The 24,005-nt window shown below is 47.7% G+C and overlaps 1 protein-coding gene across 4 annotated transcripts in view; it reads left to right on the forward strand.

Moving 5' to 3' along the window:
* MIA2 (MIA SH3 domain ER export factor 2) overlaps positions 1 to 24,005 on the forward strand; it is a 298,404-nt gene that overhangs the window by 157,107 nt on the left and 117,292 nt on the right. For all 4 annotated transcript variants that reach the window (XM_063947624.1, XM_063947626.1, XM_063947625.1 and 1 more), the window contains exons 14-15: positions 14,970 to 15,074; positions 17,254 to 17,376. In XM_063947624.1, coding sequence (XP_063803694.1) covers positions 14,970 to 15,074; positions 17,254 to 17,376 — 228 coding nt within the window. The remainder of the gene's footprint in view (positions 1 to 14,969; positions 15,075 to 17,253; positions 17,377 to 24,005) is intronic.

Below are 24,005 nucleotides of genomic sequence, written 5' to 3' on the forward strand. Positions count from 1 at the left end.
TTACCAGCTTTGAAGGATATGCAAGTTACGTTACAACAGGCTATCCGGTAATTGGTCCAGTCCCACGTCATTGTTCCAGTACCTCTAACGCAACGCAGCAAGGGGTTTTACTCAAACCTGTTTGTGGTGCCGAAGCCAGACGGTTCGGTCAGACCCTTTCTGAATCTGAAATCCTTGAATCCTTATTTAAAGGTGTTCAAGATGGAGTCCCTGCGTGCAGTGATTGCGAGTCTGGAAGAGCAGGAATTTAGGGTCTCCTTGGATATCAAGGACGCCTGTCTCCATATTTCGTTTTGGCCTCCTCATCAGGCGTACCTGCGGTTTGCCCTGCTGGATGATCACTTCCAATTCCAGGCACTACCCTTCGGCCTGTCAACAGCCCCGAGGGTATTCACAAAGGTGATGGCGGAGATGATGCTTCAGCTCCGGATAAAAGGGATCAATATGGTGCCTTATCTAGATGATCTTCTAATAAAGGCAAGCTCTAGGGAACTTTTGTTGCTCCATATAGACCGCACCATCGTCTTCTGTCTGACCATGGGTGGATCCTCAACTTACAGAAGTCCCACCTGGAGCCAACTCAGAGGCTCCTGTTCCTGGGGATGTTGCTGGATACTGTGGCACAGAAGGTGTTTCTACCAGAGGACAAGGTGAAAACTCTTCAGGAGATGGTCCGCCTGGTGCTCAGCCCTACTCGGGTGTCCGTACATCTCTGCAGAAGGTTGTTGGGGAAGATGGTTGCCTCCTACGAGGCAATCCAATATGGGAGGTTCCACACCAGAACATTTCAGTTGGATCTCCTGAGCAAGTGGTCTGGATCACATCTCCAGATGCACCGGATGATTCGGCTGTCACCTCAGGCCTGGATTTCCCTCCTGTGGTGGCTTCAGTCCTCTAATCTCCTGGAGGGCAGGAGTTTCGGGATTCAGGATTGGACCCTCCTCACGACTTATGCGAGGATGGAGAGCTGTCACCCAAGGGGCGCAGTTCCAGGGCAGGTGGTCAGCCCACGAAAGCCTCCTTCCAATCAACATTCTGGAACTTCGGGCGATCTACAATGCTCTGCTTCAGGCATCTCCTCTGCTGAAGGATCAAGCGATCCAGGTACAGTCGGACAATGCCACGGCGGTGGCGTATATCAATCGAAAAGGAGGGACAAAAAGCAGAGCCTGCATGCAAGAGGTGTCAAAGATACTCATCTGGGAGGAAAGAAATGCAAGAGCCATGTCGGCAATCTTCATTCCGGGTGTGGACAACTGGGAGGCGGATTTCCTGAGTCGTCACGATCTCCACCCGGGGAGTGGGGGCTTCACCATCTGGTGTTCCAGCAGATCATTGACCAGTGGGGTTGCCCACAAATAGACATGATGGCTTCTCGTCTCAACAAGAAACTTCCCTGGTATTGGTCACAGACCAGGGACCCTCAGGTGAGGGCAGTGGACGCACTGGCGTCGCCTTGGCCGTACCGTCTAGTATACCTTTTTCCTCCGATCCCATTGCTCCCAAGGGTGCTAAAGCGGGTCAGGAATCAAGGTGTCCAGGCAATTCTAATTGCCCCGGATTGGCCTCGGAGGGCGTGGTACGCGGATCTTTTGGACATGTCCGTCGAAGACCCTTGGCCTCTACCACTCAGAAGAGATTCTTCTCCAACAGGGACCGTTCGTCTACCCGGACTTACGGCGTCTTCGTTTGACGGCATGGAGGTTGAGTGGAACATCCTAGCTCACAAGGGCCTTTCCAAGAAGGTTATTGCAACCATGGTTCAGGCCAGGAAATCTGTGACGTCAAAACACTATGATCATATCTAGAGGAGATATGTTTCTTGGTGCGAGGAACGCTCGTATCCGCCTGCAGAGTTTCACTTGGGACGTTTCCTACATTTTCTGTAGGCTGGGGTATATAAGGGCTTACGTCTGGGTTCCATTAAGGTCCAGATTTCAGCGCGCTCCAATTTCTTTCAGAAGAAATTGTCAGTGTTGCCAGAAGTTCAGACCTTCTTGGAAGGGGTACTCCACATACAACCTCCCTTTGTGCCACCTTCGGCACCCTGGGATTTGGATGTGGTGTTTGAAATTTTTACAGTCCTCCTGGTTTGAACCCCTGATGACGGTAGAAGACAAGTACTTCACGTGGAAGACTATGATGTTACTGGCCCTGGCTTCTGCTCGACATGTTTCAGAATTAGAGGCCTTATCGTGTAAGTCCATACTTGGTCTTTTACGAGGATAGTGCGGAGCTCCGGACTAGAGAGCAGTTCCTGCTGAAGGTGGTCTCCGCGTTTCATCTGAATCAACCTATCGTGGTTCCGTCCAGTTCTGACGCTTCTGCTCCTCCGGAGGCATTGGATGCTGTGCGTGCCTTGTAGATCGATGTCAAGCGTACAGCTCGGTTCAGAAAAACGGATTCCTTGTTCGTGCTCTATGATGCGCAGAAAAAGGGTTGCCCTGCTTCAAAGCAGTCCATTGCTCGTTGGCTTAGGCTTACTATCCAACAGGCCTATGTGTCGGCAGCATTACCTGTTGCTAAGTCTCTAAAGGCCCACTCTACTAGATCAGTGGGCTCTTCCTGCGCGGCTGCCCGTGGTATCTCGGCCTTGTAACTATGCCGAGCTGCTACCTGGTCGGGGAAGAACACTTTTGTGAAATTCTACAAATTTGATACCCTGGCCAAAGAGGATACCCAGTTTGGACAGGCGGTGCTGCAGCAGTCTCAGCACGTTCCCACCTGTACTGGAAGCTTTGGGACGTCCCCATCGTACTAGTTTCCCCCAAAATCCCTTATGGATGCTAGAGAAAATAGGATTTTAATTACCTACCGGTAAATCCTTTTCTCGTAGTCCATAAGGGATATTGGGCGCCTGCCTCAGTGCGTTGACTTTTCTCTAGTTTCTTGTTCTATAGTTACCTGTTCAGTTGTTGTTGTTGTTGTTGTTACCAGCCATTGCTGGTTTTTATATGTTAGTGGTTTGCTGGTCTGTGAATCTCACCACATTCCTTCTGTCATATATGTCCTTTCTCCTTCGGGCACGTTTTTACCTATAACTGCCTGTGGGAGGGGAGAAGTCAGCACACCCAGCTGAAGAAATTTAAAGTGCACTGGCTCCTTTGGACCCCGTCTATACCCATCGTACTAGTTTCCCACAATATAGTAACATAGTAACTAAGGTTGAAAAAAAATTGTCCATCGAGTTCAACCTATTTGTGGTCTCCTGTGCAGTCTTATTATAGGACTAGTTATTTTGAAGTTAGGACTAGTTATATTCACTATAATGCGTGCCTACGCACCATAACCCTGAATATCTTTATCCAATAAGAATTTATCTAACCCATTCTTAAAGGTGTTGACTGAGTCCGCAGTTACTATTCTCTCAGACAGGAAATTCCAAACACGTATTGTCCTTACTGTGAAAAAACGTTTTCGCCTCAATGTGCGGAAACTCCTCTCCTCTAAGCGAGTGACCACGTGTTCTCTGTGCTGATCTCATAGAAAACAGGTCCCTCCCAAGCTCTGTGTATTGACCCCTTATATATTTGTAGATGTTGATCATGTCCCCTCTTAGTCGCCTCCTTTTTTCTAATGTAAACATGCCTAGCCTTGCAAGCCTTTCCTCGTATTCCAGCTTCTCCATGCCCTTTGTCGCCCACCTCTGAACCTTTTCTAGCTCAAGGATATCCTTTTTGTAATATGGTGCCCAAAATTGCACACAGTATTCAAGATGTGGCCTCACTAGTGATTTATATAATGTGAGTATAATACTCTCGTCCCTTGCATCAATTCCCCGTTTTATGCATGCTAATATCTTATTAGCCTTCTTTGCTGCAGTCCTACTTTGGGTACTGCTGCTTAATTTGTTATCCATGTGAACCCCTAAGTCTTTTTCTAGTACAGAATCCCCTACTATTACCCCATTTAGTATGTAGGTGTAATTTTTGGTCTTGCCCCCACAGTGCATTACCTTACACTTGTCTGTGTTGAATCTCATTCTCCATTTTGCTGCCCATGCTTCCAGTTTAGTTAAGTCGTTCTGAAGAGACTCAGAATCCCCCTCCGTATTTATAGCCTTACACAATTTTGGTATCGTCAGCGAAAATTGTCACCATGCTCTCTAGACCTACTATTAGGTCGTTGATGAAAATGTTGAACAAAAGTGGTCCTAGTACAGACCCTTGTGGCACACCACTTAGTACTGTAGTCCCATTTGAAAATTATCCATTGACCACAACGCGCTGCTCCCTATTATCTAACCAATTACTGACCCAAGTGCATATTGTGCTCCCTTATGGACTACGAGAAAAGGATTTACCGGTAGGTATTAAAATCCTATTTCTCTGACGTCCTAAGTGGATGCTGGGGACTCCGTAAAGACCATGGGGAATAGCGGCTCCGCAGGAGACAGGGCACAAAAGTAAAAGCTTTAGGATCAGGTGGTGTGCACTGGCTCCTCCCCCTATGACCCTCCTCCAAGCCTCAGTTAGGTTTTTGTGCCCGGCCGTGAAGGGTGCAATCTAGGTGGCTCTCCTAAAGAGCTGCTTAGAGTAAAAGAAATGATTGGCGTTATACCCTTTCCCGCCAGAAGTTAGGGCGCGTTGGGAAACACCCCCTAGGGTGGATAAGGCATTCACACGCTTATCAAAACAAGTGGCGTTACCGTCTCCAGATACGGCCGCCCTCAAGGAACCAGCTGATAGGAGGCTGGAAAATATCCTAAAAAGTATATACACACATACTGGTGTTATACTGCGACCAGCGATCGCCTCAGCCTGGATGTGCAGTGCTGGGGTGGCTTGGTCGGTTTCCCTGACTGAAAATATTGATACCCTTGACAGGGACAGTATTTTATTGACTATAGAGCATTTAAAGGATGCATTTCTATATATGCGAGATGCACAGAGGGATATTTGCACTCTGGCATCAAGAGTAAGTGCGATGTCCATTTCTGCCAGAAGATGTTTATGGACACGACAGTGGTCAGGTGATGCGGATTCCAAACGGCACATGGAAGTATTGCCGTATAAAGGGGAGGAGTTATTTGGGGTAGGTCTATCGGACCTGGTGGCCACGGCAACAGCTGGAAAATCCACCTTTTTACCCCAAGTCACCTCTCAGCAGAAAAAGACACCGTCTTTTCAGCCTCAGTCCTTTCGTCCCCATAAGGGCAAGCGGGCAAAAGGCCAGTCATATCTGCCAAGGGGTAGAGGAAAGGAAAAAAGACTGCAGCAGGCAGCCCCTTCCCAGGAACAGAAGCCCTCCACCGCTTCTGCCAAGTCCTCAGCATGACGCTGGGGCCTTACAAGCGGACTCAGGTGCGGTGGGGGGTCGTCTCAAGAGTTTCAGCGCGCAGTGGGCTCACTCGCAAGTGGACCCCTGGATCCTACAGGTAGTATCTCAGGGGTACAGATTGGAATTCGAGACGTCGCCTCCTCGCAGGTTCCTGAAGTCTGCTTTACCAACGTCTCCCTCCGACAGGGAGGCAGTATTGGAAGCAATTCACCAGCAGGTGATAATCAAAGTACCCCTCCTACAACAAGGAAAGGGGTATTATTCCACACTATTTGTGGTACCGAAGCCAGACGGCTCGGTGAGACCTATTCTAAATCTGAAATCTTTGAACACTTGCATACAAAGGTTCAAATCAAGATGGAGTCACTCAGAGCAGTGATAGCGAACCTGGAAGAGGGGACTATATGGTGTCCTTGGACATCAAGGATGCTTACCTCCATGTCCCAATTTGCCCTTCTCACCAAGGGTACCTCAGGTTCGTGGTACTGAACTGTCACTATCAGTTCAGACGCTGCCGTTTGGATTGTCCACGGCACCCCGGGTCTTTACCAAGGTAAGGGCCGAAATGATGATTCTTCTTCGAAGAAAAGACGTCTTAATTATCCCTTACTTGGGCGATCTCCTGATAAGGGCAAAGTCCAGGGAACAGTTGGAGGTCGGAGTAGCAGTACTGCTACAACAGCACGGGTGGATTCTAAATATTCCAAAATCGCAGCTGATCCCGACGACACGTCTGCTGTTCCTAGGGATGATTCTGGACACAGTCCAGAAAAAGGTGTTTCTCCCGGAGGAGAAAGCCAGGGAGTTATCCGAGCTAGTCAGGAACCTCCTAAAACCAGGAAAAGTGTCAGTGCATCATTGCACAAGGGTCCTGGGAAAAATGGTGGCTTCTTACGAAGCGATTCCATTCGGCAGATTTCACGCAAGAACTTTTCAGTGGGATCTGCTGGAAAAATGGTCCGGATCGCATCTTCAGATGCATCAGCGGATAACCCTGTCACCAAGGACAAGGGTGTCTCTTCTGTGGTGGCTGCAGAGTGCTCATCTACTAGAGGGCCGCAGATTCGGCATTCAGGACTGGGTCCTGGTGACCACGGATGCCAGCCTGAGAGGCTGGGGAGCAGTCACACAGGGAAAAAATTTCCAGGGAGTGTGGTCAAGTCTGGAGACTTCTCTCCACATAAATATACTGGAGCTAAGGGCAATTTACAATGCTCTAAGCTTAGCAAGACCTCTGCTTCAAGGTCAGCCGGTATTGATCCAGTCGGACAACATCACGGCAGTCGCCCACGTAAACAGACAGGGCGGCACAAGAAGCAGGAGGGCAATGGCAGAAACTGCAAGGATTCTTCGCTGGGCGGAAAATCATGTGATAGCAGTGTTCATTCCGGGAGTGGACAACTGGGAAGCAGACTTCCTCAGCAGGCACGACCTCCACCCGGGAGAGTGGGGACTTCATCTGGAAGTCTTCCACATGATTGTGAACCGTTGGGAAAGACCAAAGGTGGACATGATGGCGTCCCGCCTGAACAAAAAACTGGACAGGTATTGCGCCAGGTCAAGAGACCCTCAGGCAATAGCTGTGGACGTTCTGGTAACACCGTGGGTGTACCAGTCGGTGTATGTGTTCCCTCCTCTGCTTCTCATACCCAAGGTACTGAGAATTATAAGACGTAGAGGAGTAAGAACTATACTCGTGGCTCCGGATTGGCCAAGAAGGACTTGGTACCCGGAACTTCAAGAGATGCTCACAGAGGACCCATGGCCTCTGCCGCTAAGAAGGGACTTGCTTCAGCAAGTACCATGTCTGTTCCAAGACTTACCGCGGCTGCGTTTGACGGCATGGCGGTTGAACGCCGGATCCTAAGGGAAAAAGGCATTCCGGAAGAGGTCATCCCTACCCTGGTCAAAGCCAGGAACGAGGTGACCGCACAACATTATCACCACAGGTGGCGAAAATATGTTGCGTGGTGTGAGGCCAGGAAGGCCCCCACGAAGAAATTTCAACTCGGTCGATTCCTGCATTTCCTGCAAACAGGAGTGTCTATGGGCCTAAAATTGGGGTCCATTAAGGTTCAAATTTCGGCCCTGTCGTTTTTCTTCCAGAAAGAATTGGCTTCAGTTCCTGAAGTCCAGACGTTTGTCAAGGGAGTACTGCATATACAAGCCCCTTTTGTGCCTCCAGTGGCACCGTGGGATCTCAACGTAGTTCTGGGATTCCTCAAATCACATTGGTTTGAACCGCTCAAATCTGTGGATTTGAAATATCTCACATGGAAAGTGACCATGCGGTTGGCCCTGGCCTCGGCCAGGCGAGTGTCAGAATTGGCGGCTTTGTCTCACAAAAGCCCATATCTCTTTTTCCATTCGGACAGGGCAGAACTGCGGACTCGTCCCCAGTTTTTCCCTAAGGTGGTGTCAGCGTTTCACCTGAACCAGCCTATTGTGGTACCTGCGGCTAATAGGGACTTGGAGGACTCCAAGTTGCTAGATGTTGTCAGGGCCCTGAAAATATGTTTCCAGGACGGCTGGAGTCAGGAAAACTGACTCGCTGTTTATCCTGTATGCACCCAACAAACTGGGTGCTCCTGCTTCTAAGCAGACGATTGCTCGTTGGATTTGTAGTACAATTCAGCTTGCACATTCTGTGGCAGGCCTGCCACAGCCAAAATCTGTAAATGCCCATTCCACAAGGAAGGTGGGCTCATCTTGGGCGACTGCCCAAGGGGTCTCGGCTTTACAACTTTGCCGAGCTGCTACTTGGTCAGGGGCAAACACGTTTGCAAAATTCTACAAATTTGATACCTTGGCTGAGGAGGACCTGGAGTTCTCTCATTCGGTGTTGCAGAGTCATCCGCACTCTCCCGCCCGTTTGGGAGCTTTGGTATAATCCCCATGGTCCTTACGGAGTCCCCAGCATCCACTTAGGACGTCAGAGAAAATAGGAATTTACTTACCGATAATTCTATTTCTCGTAGTCCGTAGTGGATGCTGGGCGCCCATCCCAAGTGCGGATTGTCTTCAATACTTGTACATAGTTATTGTTACAAAAATCGGGTTATTATTGTTGTGAGCCATCTTTTCAGAGGCTCCGCTGTTATCATGCTGTTAACTGGGTTCAGATCACAGGTTGTACAGTGTGATTGGTGTGGCTGGTATGAGTCTTACCCGGGATTCAAGATCCTTCCTTATTGTGTACGCTCGTCCGGGCACAGTATCCTAACTGAGGCTTGGAGGAGGGTCATAGGGGGAGGAGCCAGTGCACACCACCTGATCCTAAAGCTTTTACTTTTGTGCCCTGTCTCCTGCGGAGCCGCTATTCCCCATGGTCCTTACGGAGTCCCCAGCATCCACTACGGACTACGAGAAATAGAATTATCGGTAAGTAAATTCCTATTTTTTTTGCAACAGGAGGACATTGTTCTGTTTGATTGTTACATTCATGGATTGATGCCACACACCGCTGTGAAACATTGCACCATTGGAAGTGACTCCCACGAAAGGACACAATCATCTTTCTGCTAGCTTACCCTTTTTATTCAATATAAATTCGCTGTAATGCTAATTCATGCTGAAAAAATATATTTTATATAAAAATTTAGTAAAATTAATTAACCTATGTACCAGATTTATTAATGACCAGCTCTAAATTACATACTTTAGCATATCAATAAACTCTTGGGACTGCGATGAAAATGATATACGCTTGTGTTTACAAATAATATGGTAATTAAGTATAGTACATTTGAAGTTAAGTCCTAAAGTTTTGTTTCTAATCATGATAATGATGTTAGGGAGTAATTAAAGTTGATACTCATTAAGATAGAGCAATATAAGTATACAAATTGGCTTTGCCCAAAGACTTTTGCACACTAGTGTAGATGCGACCTCTCCTGGTGCAGTAACCTGTAGCAACCACTCGGACGTTTCCTTTCACTAGTCTTATCCTTTGCTATATTAGTTGAAGCTGATTGTTTGCTTTGTATGCGAGTTCCTGCCTATGCTAGTAAATGACCCTGTGTTACTTATACAGCATGTGTTTTCCCTGGTAGTTATCATTAACCTGTATTTCTCTTTCATCCATCTGGGGGACGCTGCGCCATTACTTGTGGGTTAGAGGTGTGTGGTTGTGGAGTTTGGCACAGAACTATTAAAACCTGACTCCTCCCCCCTCTGACCCCTCCCATCTCCTTCCTGCCTAGCCAGCACCTCCGTTTTAGTTTTGTGCCTGTGGAGTACAGACACAGATTTTTTTCTCTGAAAGATTTTAGTTAGATATTTTATTATTTTATTCTTGGAGTGCCTAGTCCCTGTATACAGGTGGCAGGTACTATTAGAGTGGGGTTAGCTAGATTTTCCCACTCTATTCTGCTGCTGGAGGCCACCACACTTCGGTCACTGGGGCTGGATTCCTGTCTCTGAGAAGTCGGCAGTGAGGAGGTACTGGATAGACACAATCTGTCTCTGACAGTATTGGTCTATCCTTATATATATATATATATATATATATATATATATATATATATATATATATATATATATATATTCATTTTATTGAAACTGTCCTCCTCTCTCTCTCTAAGGGGAGGTAATTTTTGCAATACACCCCCCCCCCCTCCCCCCAGACCTCTCTCTCCGGAGGTGAGCGGTGGCGCGCAGTAGCGAGGGCTTTACTCATCCCTGCTACTGTCTTTTTGGGTAGGCCGGGAGAGGGGTGAGTCACTCCCCGGGGAAGCCGCTAGACGCTACCCGAACAGAGCAGCTCGGTGTAGCGGCGCGCGAGAGCCGCGGACTTCCGGCTGCAGCGCTCCTACTGAAGCTGACAGGCGCTTCCTTGTTCAAGAAGGGACGGATTCCCGCCCTCCACTGCCACGCGCGCAGTCCCGTCCAGGTATGCAGGGCTCCAGCCGCCATCTTCTCCAGAGGCAGTACGGTGGACACTGCAGCGCTCGTAACACTTGTTTGGCAAGGCTGATCACCTAACAGCAAGTATATTTTGGGGGCACAGTCTAATTCACAGTAGATTTACATTGTGTCATGCTATACTTTTAGGGGAGGTAATTTTTGCAATATATAATATGCATTGCACAGTATGATTCATAGTATATTTGCAATATACAACAGTATATGTCAAAGTATTGGACTACTCTACTGAGTTTATTGTTCATTTGTAGTGCATTTGCTGTTCATTTAAAAAAAAATAATAATAATAATAATAATAAAAAAAGGGAATAAATTAATTAATTAATTATGAAATCTACAAAGGGTAAGACCGCCTCGGTGGTTTATTTTTTCCTGCTCACTATGTGGATCATAGCTAGCGAAGGGAAGCCCGGACGCAGGTACTCTGTGTTTCATGCTCTGGTGCATCTGTGGCGGACCAGCAGGGAAGTTCCGCGGATCAGTCTATGCCTCCATGGCTACAGTGGAAGCTCTATGGGCTCAAAATATGGGCTCAATCTCTAAACAAATTTGTTAACTCTGCCGGCAGTTCTTCTGCTACAAAACGGCCACTGCCGTTGCCCGCTATAACTTTTCCGGAGGAGTAGTTGGAAACATTCCCATTGGAGGATGGGGAAGTAGACCCAGAGTGGGATGGTAGGATGAGTAGTTTTTGTACTAACTCAGGTGTTAGATTCTGATATAAGCCATCCGTCAGACTCTTAATATTCAGAGTTCGGAGGTGGCGGGTTCTTCCTCTGCCTTTTTCAAAACATAGAAAAGACAAGTTACTTTCTTTCCCCCTTATTCACACTTTGCGGATATTTAAAGGAGCCCTGGCTTAAGCCGGATTCTCCTTTCCCAGCCCCAAAAGAAATTGAAATTTATATATCCTTTTACAGAGGAGGATACAAGATGTTGAGAAACAGCCCCAAAAGGTAGACGCTCCTATTTCACATTTAGCAAAAGCTACGGTTATTCTTTTTGTACAGTCTGTGACGTTGAAAGATCCTACAGATAGGAAGATTGATACAATAATTAAATCTGTTATCTTTATCAGGTGTTTTTCTACGCCCAATTCTAGCTAGCACTTGGGTCCTCATGGCCGCGGATGACTGGCTGGCACAGGTTGTATCTGGAATGCAGTCTCACGATCCATCGGAAGCCATTCAGTTAGCAGAACAGATTTAGGAGGCTCTTACTTATGTGAGGCCTTGTTAGATTCTACTGCGCTACAATCCCGTATTTCTGCCTTGACCGTGACAGCAAGACGGTCTCTTTGATTTCGGGTTTGGGAATGCCGTTTCTGACTCGAAACAGAACTTGACGGCGGTACCCTTTGAGGGTGAGTTTCTTTTTGGGTCGGAATTACAGAAGATTATTTCAGATACTACAGGGGGCAAGAGCCCTTTTCTTCCATTTGCTCCTCAGAAACCGAAGACCACGAGGTTTCGGTCTTTTCGTACACAGGACAGAGGTAGTTTCCATTCCTTTCGTTCTTTCTCCAGGTTCCCACGGAGAGAGGCATTCAGAGGTAGAGGAACACAGGCGGCTCGTAGACCAGCCAGTAAACCTGCCGACAAACCTACTGCATGACGGTTAACGATCTCTGGAGGGATCAATGACTGTTGGGGCTCGGTTACGGCAGTTCATGGAAGTGTGGCTCCTGTCAAAACCAGATCGGTGGGTGACGGAGGTCATATCCAGAGATTATATTTTACATCTCGAGGAACCAGTCCCATATCGTGTGTTCGTCACTCCTCTCCAAAACGCTCCCTCTAGCCGTCGAGCTCTTCTTTATGCAACAGCCACTCTCTTACGAAATGGAGTAATTCTTCTAGTTCCTGCTCAGAGAGAGGTCGGGGATTTTACTCAGGTCTTTTTCTTGTGGACAAACCGTTTCGGCCCATTTTAAATCTAAAAGGGTTTAAATCCATATCTCTCAACCCAAAAGTTAAAAATGGAATCCATCCGTTCGATTATCGCTGCCATGAAACCAGGGGAATATTTGGCTTCAATAGACATAAAAGGCGTCTACCTGCATGTTCCTATTTGGACGGGTCGTCAATCTCGTCTGAGATTCGCAGTCGGTCCTTGCCATTTTCAGTTTCTCTTCCCTTTGGTCTATCCACGGCTCCTCAGGTATTCACAAGGTCATGGGCCGTGTGGTGACAATTCTGCGGTGTCAGCATTACTCCGTATTTAGACGATCTTTTCATCAGGACTGTCAGAGTTGATCCTTCACCAGAACTTGCGTCTCACGATAGAGACTCTATAGTCATTCAGATGGATAATAACTTTTCCACAGTCGTCTTAACTTTCTTCCCAGAAAATGATATTTCTGGGGCTCTTATTCGACGCCACTAACCAGAAATCGTTTCTTCCTCGCGGACAGGACCTCATCTCGAATTACAACTGATCCGCTTGTCTGTAAAGACTCGTCCGTCGCTTCGCTGGTGGCTTCACAGCCCCAATTTGACCAAAAGGGGTTCCGTTCATGACTTGGTCTTGGGTCATGGTCACCACAGACGCAAGCCTCAGAGGTTGAGGGACGGTGTTTCAGACTCATCACTTTCAGGGGTTCTGGAACAGTCGAGTCGAAGTTACAGATCAACATCTTGGAGTTGAAGGCAGTCCGGTATGCACTCCTTCGGATTCAAACCATGGTAAAGGGTCATCCAGTCCGGGTTCAGCCCGACAACGCCACGGCAGTTACTTAAATAAACAAGCAGGGAGGAACTCGAAGCTGGACCGCCAGGAAAGAAGTCGCTCAGATTCTCACTTGGGCGGAACATTGGGTTCCGATCATATCCGCGATTCACATTCCAGGAGTCGAGACCTGGGAAGCGGTTTTTCTTAAGCCGTCACACGGTGCATAAGGGAGAGTGGGGGCTTCACCAGGAGGTGTTTCTGACTCTAGTAGCCCGGTGGGGGATACCAGATGTAGATCTGATGGCATCTTGTCTCAACAATAAACCTCCTCTCTACGGGTCGCGTGCTCAGGACCCTTAAGCAATTCTAATCAATGCACTTACGGCGCTGTGGCACTTTCAACTGGGATATGTGTTTCCACCATTTCCACTGATTCCACGTCTGCTTCAACGTGTTCAGAGAGAAGGTCTTCCAATCATTCTGGTGGACCCAGATTGGCCACGATGACAGTGGTACACTCTTCTGCACAATAGGGTCGTCGAGAAACCATCCCGACCCCCTCTGCTCCAGATCTTATGACCCAACACAGGTTGGGTCGGCTGACTTTGACGGCTTGGTTCTTGAATCCAACATTTTAAGCGGAAAAAGGTTTTTCTCGTCCTGTTGAGTAAACGATGATTCAGGCTAGATAACCGGTGGCTTCTGGAATTTACCACAGAGTGTGGCATATTTACATTGCTTGGTGTGAAAAGCGTGGTTTAACACCGGATGTGTTTAGAGTTTCCTCATCTGTTATCTTTCCTTCAGGAGGGTCTCGATAAGGATCTGAGACTTCATCACTAATGGGGTCAAGTTTCTACCTTATCGGTTCTACTTCATAGGAGACTGGCTATCATTCCAGAAGTTTAGACGTTCCTTCAGGGAGTTCTTCGGATTCAGCCACCTTTATTTTTTTGGTTCCTCCGGTTCCTCCCTGGGACTTTAACTTAGTCCTTACGGCTTTTCAGAAATCTCCATTTCAACCTTTGGAATCTGTACAATTGCGGTTTATAACGTTCAGTGTCTTCCGATTGACAATTGCCTCCAAAAGATGAGCATCTAAATTGGCAGCTCTTTCTTGCAGACCACCCTTGTTGGGTTTTCATGATGATCGGGTGGTTCTGCGAACAAAACCTTCCTTCCTTCCGAAGGTTGTGTCAGCGTTTCATCTAAATCAGGACATTGTCCTTTCAGCGTTTACTCCTCCTCCTCCTTCCGGGGAGGATTCCCATTTGGCTCTTTTAGATGTGCTTAGGGCCTTACGGATTTATTTATCTCGTACGAATTCTATCCGTCGTACGGATGCATTGTTGGTTTTTAATGGCTGCGTCCAAACGAGATTGGCCGGATTCCAAGTACACAGTGACTTGTTGGGTAACTACGACCATCACACAGTCTTCTAATGTTTCAGTTCCTGACTCGATTCAAGCTCCTGCGACTCCAGCTATTGGAGCTTCTTGAGATGTTCGCGGGGCTGCGTCTATTGAGCAGTCGTGTAGGGCGGCGACCTGGTCGTCTGTGCATATGTTTTAAAAAGGTTTTACCCTTCTAACACTTTCGGTTTGGAGACTGCCCCTGTTGGGCGTCAAATTTGGCGGACGGCTATGCCGTCTATGTCTCCCTCCTCTCATTTGCTTGCTTTGGGAAATCCCACAAGTAATGGCGCAGCGTCCCCCAGATGGATGAAAGAGAAATAGGGATTTTTGTTTACTTACCGTAAAATCTCTTTCTCTGATTCCATCTGGGGGACGCTGCGATCCCTCCCATATGTTGTCTGGTTTAACCAGTTAATTTTTTTCGGTCCATCTCCTTTGGCTTGGCTAAACGTTAACTGAGGTGCTGGCTAGGCAGGAAGGAGATGGGAGGGGTTAGAGGGGGGAGGAGTCAGGTTTTAATAGTTCTGTGCCAAACTCCACAACCACACACCTCTAACCCACAAGTAATGGCGCAGCGTCCCCCAGATGGAATCAGAGAGAGAGATTTTACGGTAAGTAAACAAAAATCCCTATTTATCAGTGTTCTGCATTCCAGTCACATGTCCATGTTTCCTTCTGTAGATCCGGACAACTCAGAAAGTGTTTGAAATTAACAAGGAGCGCCTGGAGCTGTCCTGCCAAGATGCAAAGGAGGAGCAGTCTCGCCTGCAGGAGAGCATAAAGCAGGTGTGGATTGTCATGTGTTTGAGTGTGTAGTAAATGCTGCCCTGTGGCTCATGCACACAACTGGGTACTCGCGTTGCCTTCCACACTGTATACCACCATCTAAATACTCCCAGTGAGAGATCCATTGATGACCGGTATACTGTTCACATGGAAAGCAATGAAATATGCAACACAGAAAAAGCAGTTACTTCAGTGCCGAGTATTTATTTGATGAGCAATACAGTATACGCCATATACTGGGATCAAGACTTCCTTTTCTGGTGATACCTAACTGGTGCTGTACTCTGTATCCGGTTGATAGATCTACAGTAAAAAGATTGACTGTCAATAGGTCGACCCCCAAATGGTCGACAGGTAAAAGCTAGACCGTACTTAAGGTTAACTGGTTCAAAAACTCAATGTGACAATGGTCGACGCAAGTTTTTGTTTTTATTAAATTTTCTCCTATTTCATAATTTACCATCCACATGGATTATGATTGGGAACACGTTTCCACTAATTTAGCTCAGATGTGATGAAACATACGAAATTACATAAAAAAATAAATAAAAATGGAATTGACCATTTTCAGGTTGACCTTTTTGATCTTTTTTACTGTCTACCTTTGGCATGTCACCTATTTGGGGTCATCCTATTGACTGTCTGTCTTTTTACTTTTAGATCTATTGACCCACACCCGTTATACTCACACCTTTCTTCGTTTGCAATGCGAGAGTTCACCCTTGGGAATAGAAGCCTTAGAAATGAGATTAAAAAATGTATACAGTGATTAAAGGGGATATTCACCTAAGAAACGGATTCGCATCCAGTGATATAATGCGTGTGTGTTTCACTATTGTAGTAGGGAGACGTAGACGATGGTAGGATGTGCCACTCCTTTTTTTTTAGTCCATTTTGCTGCCACTGTGGAATCCAGAATCCCCTTGGGGTGTAAGAAAGGACTCTTGTGTTGAATATTGTTGTTCCTGATATCGGTCTCTCTGTTAGGACCAATAGTGGTAGAAGTGAGAGTGAATGGTCCAAAAAAGGAGTATATCTTACAGAAGTATTTTATTCCAAAATAGGCTTATGTCAGTTCCAGTTTCCAAAGTATTAAGGGGTCTATTCATGAAGCCGTGAAAAGAGTGGAGAAGTGAGCCTATGGAGAAGCTGCCCATGGCAACTAGGGAGGCCAAACCTGCGCCTTTTTTTCAATCCCGGGTATCGGGATAGAAAAATGATCAATCCCGTGAATGGGTTGAAGATTTTAAAATAATTCAGTCTCACCCCCCCCCCCCCCCCCCCCCCCCCTTCCTGGACCCGCCCAGTCCACAGAACTACTCACCATCCTCTGGGCGTGCGGGCAAATTCACTTGCTGCAGGCGGTGGGCGGCGAGGTGCGATCCGGGCAGCGCGGACGGCTGTTATCAGACTGCACAGCGTGACCTAACTTCACGTCACGCTGCACAGCATTGTCTAAGCCTCCTGAAGATGCTCAACGCTGCCCGGCATTGAAAAAACAAGAAGACTTTCTTATCCCGAAATCCCCTTGATTGGAAGATCCAATCCCGGGATTGAATCCCGGGCAATTTTAGGCCTACATCCCGGTACCCCGCCAATCCCGATCCTGGGATTGGCCACCCTAATGGCAACCAATCAGCTGCTCCGTACAATTGTAGAGTATGCAAATTATAAATGTTACTTCAATGCTGATTAGTTGCCATGGGCAACTTCTCCACTGGCTCACTTCTCCACCCTTTTCACTGCTTCATGAATAGACCCCTAAAATCATATGGCACTGCCCGCTTCTTCATATTCTGAGATGTGCTGATAAGTGACAGAGCTTATTGTGTGTCAGAATTAGGTAGCCAGTAGGTTTCTTTGTTGCAGTGATGCATCATGTTGCAGTTCCTTGTGGGGTATGTGACCGAGACAATGGGTTTTATTCTGCCAACTAGGATGTGAGGTGCTGATAAAGGAATTACTTGTCTCCCTAATATGCCCTCCTCTCCCCTGCTCCAACATTGTTACAATCAAGAGAAATCTTCATTTGTTTGTGAGAAACCCAGTAGTATTCTGCAATTACACTTTGCTGTCTCATTACTCAAGCAACTCTGTTCATCCGCCATATATAACTTCCCCCAGGACTAAATAAGTACATGTAAGGTTTGTTCTAGACCAATCTCTGTTGCTTCTGCAGCTTTCAGAGGAAGCGGAGGGCTGGGAGGAAAGGTTCAGTGAGCTGTCTGAAAACTCCAGAATGCTCAGCGTATCTGCAGGACCTATGCAGGAAGACCTGAGCAACAAGCAGTGCCAGATTAAGGTCAGTCTTACAGTTGTGCTTGTATTTGATGTCTGCTCTCGCTTCAGCTGGGCATTCAATTGAGACATACAAAGGGGGGAAATCAAATATTTGTAAAGTCGGTTGGGTGTCTGTTTTTTCCTGTGCATTAGATAGGAAAAACAGACACCCAACTGACTTTTTAAACAATTGAATATCCCCCAAAGTGTTAAAAAAAAGAAAAAGAAAAAAAAAAAAAGAAGAAAAAAAAAGAGGTAACTGAAACTTTGTTACGTCCTCACACAACTATATGCTCCCCATGGCGTCCGTAATTGTTCTTTACATAGTCCGTGCGGTCAACATAGTAACATAGTTAATGAGGTTGAAAAAAGACAATTTGTCGATCGAGTTCAACCTGTATTATAAATCTTATACTATTTTGTGTATAGATATAGTTTACCCAGACGAAGTTATATTATTTTTTAATTTATTTTTTATTATGATTAACCACGGACTCTGTTTGCCGAAACATTTCCACCCAAGACAGCATTGTTTTGTTTGGTGGTGCAGGTCTTCAGAAATTGTCCTGGAACCCAGTTGTTACGGATGTCAGGGAAGGTCCGCCATTCCATCCTGTCCTATAATTTCAGAAATAATGTTCCACATACCATGCACATTTCTGGATGGCATACTGTGGTATACCAGCTGTCACTCTGTCTACTGTAACACATAAGATACACATACAGATTTAGAGTACAGTAAATACAGAGTAGCACACAGGCTGTGTGTCTCTCCAGCTTTAATATCCTGCTCTCTCATCCTGTGTCCCCCCCCCTGGGCCCGAAAACCACCCCAATGCCTGACTAAAGGTGTGAAGGAGCCCCTGTGTTGTTTTGGGACCCGCTCGTCATTCTCCCGCTGCGGCTGGGCCGTTTGTGTGTCGAGATCCTGGGCCTGCTGAGACACGTGGGGCGCCACTCTCCAGTCTCCCCGCGCTGTTCGGCCGCTGACCTGCACGCCGCATGTCTCCATACCTCCTGCAGCCCTGAGTGTGGATCTGAGGCCGGAAGGGTGCCGGTGTGAGCTCCGTCAGCCCCTGCCTGTGCCCGGGTGAGTGTATGCCGGGTCTCCTGCTGTGAAGCTGCCACGTGTCCCACTACAGCTCTCCTTCTACCTGCGGCTCTGCCCTCCGGCTCCCCTGTTCTGCATTAACCCCTGGACAGCGCGACATTACTACCACTACGGCCGTGTCTCCTTGTGATTCCCTGCTTCTGTGGTCGTCTGGTTAGTGGCTTCCGCTGTAGGTCTATTGGTAGGCTCTGGTGGTGTGCTAGCCGCCGCCATTTTGCCACTGGCCTCCTGTTTGGCTTGTATTCATAACTCGCCGATGGCTAATTCTATGCAGCAAGTCCTTCAGGCAATTCTTGTCTCTACACAGAGGCTCCTTATGAAGCTCGGAGATGTGGTAGCTGTGCCTTTGAATTCTGTCACTGCAGTCCGCGCTCATGGCATGCCGTCGCGGCTCCTAGATTTCTCCTTCTCAGGGGATGTGAGTCCAACTGCTATAGATTCTGCCTCAGTTCGTGGTTGTCAGGACTTCATTATGGGCTTTTTGAAGATCCGTTCTGCACCTTTGATGCCGGTGGTGACGTTTCCAGGTCCTTTATTCCCATGCTTCGTGTACTTTTCTGCCCGTCCCCGCATTGGCGGGAGGTTCCTGGATTTATCCTTTACGTACTTTCTCTATCGTCCTAGTGGATGCTGGGGTTCCTGAAAGGACCATGGGGAATAGCGGCTCCGCAGGAGACAGGGCACAAAAAGTAAAGCTTTAGGATCAGGTGGTGTGCACTGGCTCCTCCCCCTATGACCCTCCTCCAAGCCTCAGTTAGATTTTTGTGCCCGGCCGAGAAGGGTGCAATCTAGGTGGCTCTCCTAAAGAGCTGCTTAGAAAAGTTTAGCTTAGGTTTTTTATTTTACAGTGAGTCCTGCTGGCAACAGGATCACTGCAACGAGGGACTTAGGGGAGAAGAAGTGAACTCACCTGCGTGCAGGATGGATTGGCTTCTTTGGCTACTGGACATTAGCTCCAGAGGGACGATCACAGGTACAGCCTGGATGGTCACCGGAGCCTCGCCGCCGGCCCCCTTGCAGATGCTGAAAAGAGAAGAAGGTCCAGAATCGGCGGCAGAAGACTCCTCAGTCTTCTTAAGGTAGCGCACAGCACTGCAGCTGTGCGCCATTGCTCTCAGCACACTTCACACGGCAGTCACTGAGGGTGCAGGGCGCTGGGAGGGGGGCGCCCTGGGAGGCAATGTAAACCTATTTTTTGGCAAAAAATACCTCACATATAGCCTCCGGGGGCTATATGGAGATATTTAACCCCTGCCAGAATCCGTTGAAGAGCGGGAGACGAGCCCGCCGAAAAAGGGGCGGGGCCTATCTCCTCAGCACACAGCGCCATTTTCCCTCACAGAAAGGCTGGAGGGAAGGCTCCCAGGCTCTCCCCTGCACTGCACTACAGAAACAGGGTTAAAACAGAGAGGGGGGGCACTAATTTGGCGTTAGAAATATATAAAAAGATGCTACAAGGGAAAACACTTATATAAGGTTGTCCCTATATAATTATAGCGTTTTTTGGTGTGTGCTGGCAAACTCTCCCTCTGTCTCTCCAAAGGGCTAGTGGGTCCTGTCCTCTATCAGAGCATTCCCTGTGTGTGTGCTGTGTGTCGGTACGTGTGTGTCGACATGTATGAGGACGATGTTGGTGGGGAGGCGGAGCAATTGCCTGTAATGGTGATGTCACTCTCTAGGGAGTCGACACCGGAATGGGTGGCTTATTTAGGGAATTACGTGATAATGTCAACACGCTGCAAGGTCGGTTGACGACATGAGACGGCCGACAAACAATTAGTACCGGTCCAGACGTCTCAAAAACGCCGTCAGGGGTTTTAAAACGCCCGTTTACCTTAGTCGGTCGACACAGACACGGACACTGAATCCAGTGTCGACGGTGAATAAACAAACGTATTCCTTATTAGGGCCACACGTTAAGGGCAATGAAGGAGGTGTTACATATTTCTGATACTACAAGTACCACAAAAGAGGGTATTATGTGGGATGTGAAAAAACTACCTGTAGTTTTTCCTGAATCAGATAAATTAAATGAAGTGTGTGATGATGCGTGGGTTCCCCCCGATAGAAAATTATTGGCGGTATACCCTTTCCCGCCAGAAGTTAGGGCGCGTTGGGAAACACCCCTTAGGGTGGATAAGGCGCTCACACGCTTATCAAAACAAGTGGCGGTACCGTCTATAGATAGGGCCGTCCTCAAGGAGCCAGCTGACAGGAGGCTGGAAAATATCATATAAAAATATATACACACATACTGGTGTTATACTGCGACCAGCGATCGCCTCAGCCTGGATGTGCAGAGCTGGGGTGGCTTGGTCGGATTCCCTGACTAAAAATATTGATACCCTTGACAGGGACAGTATTTTATTGACTATAGAGCATTTAAAGGATGCATTTCTATATATGCGAGATGCACAGAGGGATATTTGCACTCTGGCATCAAGAGTAAGTGCGATGTCCATATCTGCCAGAAGATGTTTATGGACACGACAGTGGTCAGGTGATGCAGATTCCAAACGGCACAAAGGTGTATTGCCGTATAAAGGAAGAGGAGTTATTTGGGGTCGGTCCATCGGACCTGGTGGCCACGGCAACTGCTGGAAAATCCACCGTTTTTACCCTAAGTCACATCTCTGCAGAAAAAGACACCGTCTTTTCAGCCTCAGTCCTTTCGTCCCTATAAGAGTCATATTTGCCCAGGGATAGCGGAAAGGGAAGAAGACTGCAGCAGGCAGCCCATTCCCAGGAACAGAAGCCTTCCACCGCTTCTGCCAAGCTCTCAGCATGACGCTGGGACCGTACAGGACCCCTGGATCCTACAAGTAGTATCCCAGGGGTACAGATTGGAATGTTGAAACGTTTCCCCCTCGCAGGCTCCTGAAGTCTGCTTTACCAAGGTATCCCTCCGACAAGGAGGCAGTATGGGAAAAAATTCACAAGCTGTATTCCCAGCAGGTGATAATCAAATTACCCCTCCTACAACAAGGAAAGGGGTATTATTCCACACTATATTGTGGTACTGAAGCCAGAAGGCTAGGTGAGACCTATTCTAAATCTAAAAAAATTTGAACACTTACAAAGGTTCAAATCAAGATGGAGTCACTCAGAGCAGTGATAACGAACCAGGAAGAAGGGGACTATATAGTGTCCCGGGACATCAGGGATGCTTACCTCCATGTCCCAAATTTGCCCTTCTCACTAAGGGTACCTCAGGTTCGTGGTATAGAACTGTCACTGTCAGTTTCAGACGCTGCCGTTTGGATTGTCCACGGCACCCCGGGTCTTTACCAAGGTAATGGCCGAAATGATGATGATTCTTCTTCGAAGAAAAGGCGTCTTAATTACCCCTTACTTGGACGATCTCCTGATAAGGGCAAAGTCCAGGGAACAGTTGGAGGTCGGAGTAGCACTATCTCGGATACTGCTACAACAGCACGGATGGATTCTAAATATTCCAAAATCGCAGCTGATCCTGACGACACGTCTGCTGTGCCTAGGGATGATTCTGGACACAGTCCAGAAAAAGGTGTTTCTCCCGGATGAGAAAGCCAGGGAGTTATCCGAGCTAGTCAAGAACCTCCTAAAACCAGGAAAAGTGTCAGTGCATCATTGCACAAGGGTCCTGGTAAAAATGGTGGCTTCCTACGAAGCAATTCCATTCGGCAGATTTCACGCAAGAACTTTTCAGTGGGATCTGCTGGACAAATGGTCCGGATCGCATCTTCAGATGCATCAGCGGATAACCCTATATCCAAGGACAAGGGTGTCTCTCCTGTGGTGGTTACAGAGTGCTCATCTTCTAGAGGGACGCAGATTCGGCATTCAGGATTGGATGCTGGTGACCACGGAGGCCAGCCCGAGAGGCTGGGGAGCAGTCACACAAGGAAAAAATTTCCAGGGAGTGTGATCAAGTCTGGAGACTTTTCTCCACATAAATATACTGGAGCTAAGGGTAAATTTATAATGCTCTAATCTTAGCAAGACCTCTGCTTCAAGGTCAGCCGGTATTGATCCAGTGGGAAAAACATCACGGCAGTCGCCCACGTAAACAGACAGGGCGGCACAAGAAGCAGGAGGGCAATGGCAAAAACTGCAAGGACTTTTCGCTGGGCGGAAAATCATGTGATAGCACTGTCAGCAGTGTTTCATTCCGGGAGTGGAAACTGGGAAGCAGACTTCCTCAGCAGGCACGACCTCCACCCGGGAGAGTGGAAACTTCATCGGGAAGTTTTTCCACATGATGGTGAACCGTTGGGAAATACCAAAGGTGGACATGATGGCGTCCCGTCTGAACAAAAAACGGGACAGGTATTGCGCTAGGTCAAGAGACCCTCAGGCAATAGCTGTGGACGTTCTGGTAACACCGTGGGTGTACCAGTCGGTGTATGTGTTCCCTCCTCTGCTTCTCATACCTAAGGTACTGAGAATTATAAGACGTAGAGGAGTAAGAACTATACTCATGGCTCCGGATTGGCCAAGAAGGACTTGGTACCCGGAACTTCAAGAGATGCTCACAGAGAACTTATGGCCTCTGCCGCTAAGAAGGGACTTGCTTCAGCAAGTACCATGTCTGTTCCAAGACTTACCGCAGCTGCGTTTGACGGCATGGCGGTGGAACGCCGGATCCTAAGGGAAAAAGGCATTCCGGAAGAGGTCATTCCTACCCTGGTCAAAGCCAGGAAGGAGGTGACCGCACAACATTATCACCACATGTGGCGAAAATATGTTGCGTGGTGTGAGGCCAGGAAGGCCCCACGAAGAAATTTCAACTCGGTCGATTCCTGCATTTCCTGCAAACAGGAGTGTCTATGGGCCTCAAATTGGGGCCCATTAAGGTTCAAATTTCGGCCCTGTCGATTTTCTTCCAGAAAGAATTGGCTTCAGTTCCTGAAGTCCAGAAGTTTGTCAAGGGAGTATTGCATATACAACCCCCTTTTGTGCCTCCAGTGGCACTGTGGGATCTCAACGTAGTTCTGGGATTCCTCAAATCACATTGGTTTAAAACCAGTCAAATCTGTGGATTTGAAGCATCTCACATGAAAAGTGACCATGCTCTTGGCCCTGGCCTGGGCCAGGCGAGTGTCAAATTGGTGGGTTTTTTCTCAAAAAAGCCCATATCTGATTGTCCATTCGGACAGGGCAGAGCTGCGGACTCGTCCCCAGTTCTCTCCCTAAGGTGGTGTCAGTGTTTCACCTGAACCAGCTTATTGTGGTGCCTTGCGCCTACTAGGGACTTGGAGCACTCCAAGTTGCTGGATGTTGTCAGGGCCCTGAAAGTATAGGTTCCAGGACGGCTGGAGTCAGGAAAACTGACTTGCTGTTATCCTGTATGCACCCAACAAACTGGGTGCTCTTGCTTCTAAGCAGACTATTGCTAGTTGGATGTGTAATACAATTCAGCTTGCACATTCTGTGGCAGGCCTGCCACAGCCAAAATATGTAAATGCCCATTCCACAAGGAAGGTGGGCTCATCTTGGGCGGCTGCCCGAGGGGTCTCGGCTTTACAACTTTGCCGAGCGGCTATTTAGTCAGGGGCAAA

This window comes from Pseudophryne corroboree, chromosome 12 (assembly GCF_028390025.1).
Source record: "Pseudophryne corroboree isolate aPseCor3 chromosome 12, aPseCor3.hap2, whole genome shotgun sequence".
Taxonomy (NCBI): Eukaryota; Metazoa; Chordata; class Amphibia; order Anura; family Myobatrachidae; genus Pseudophryne; species Pseudophryne corroboree.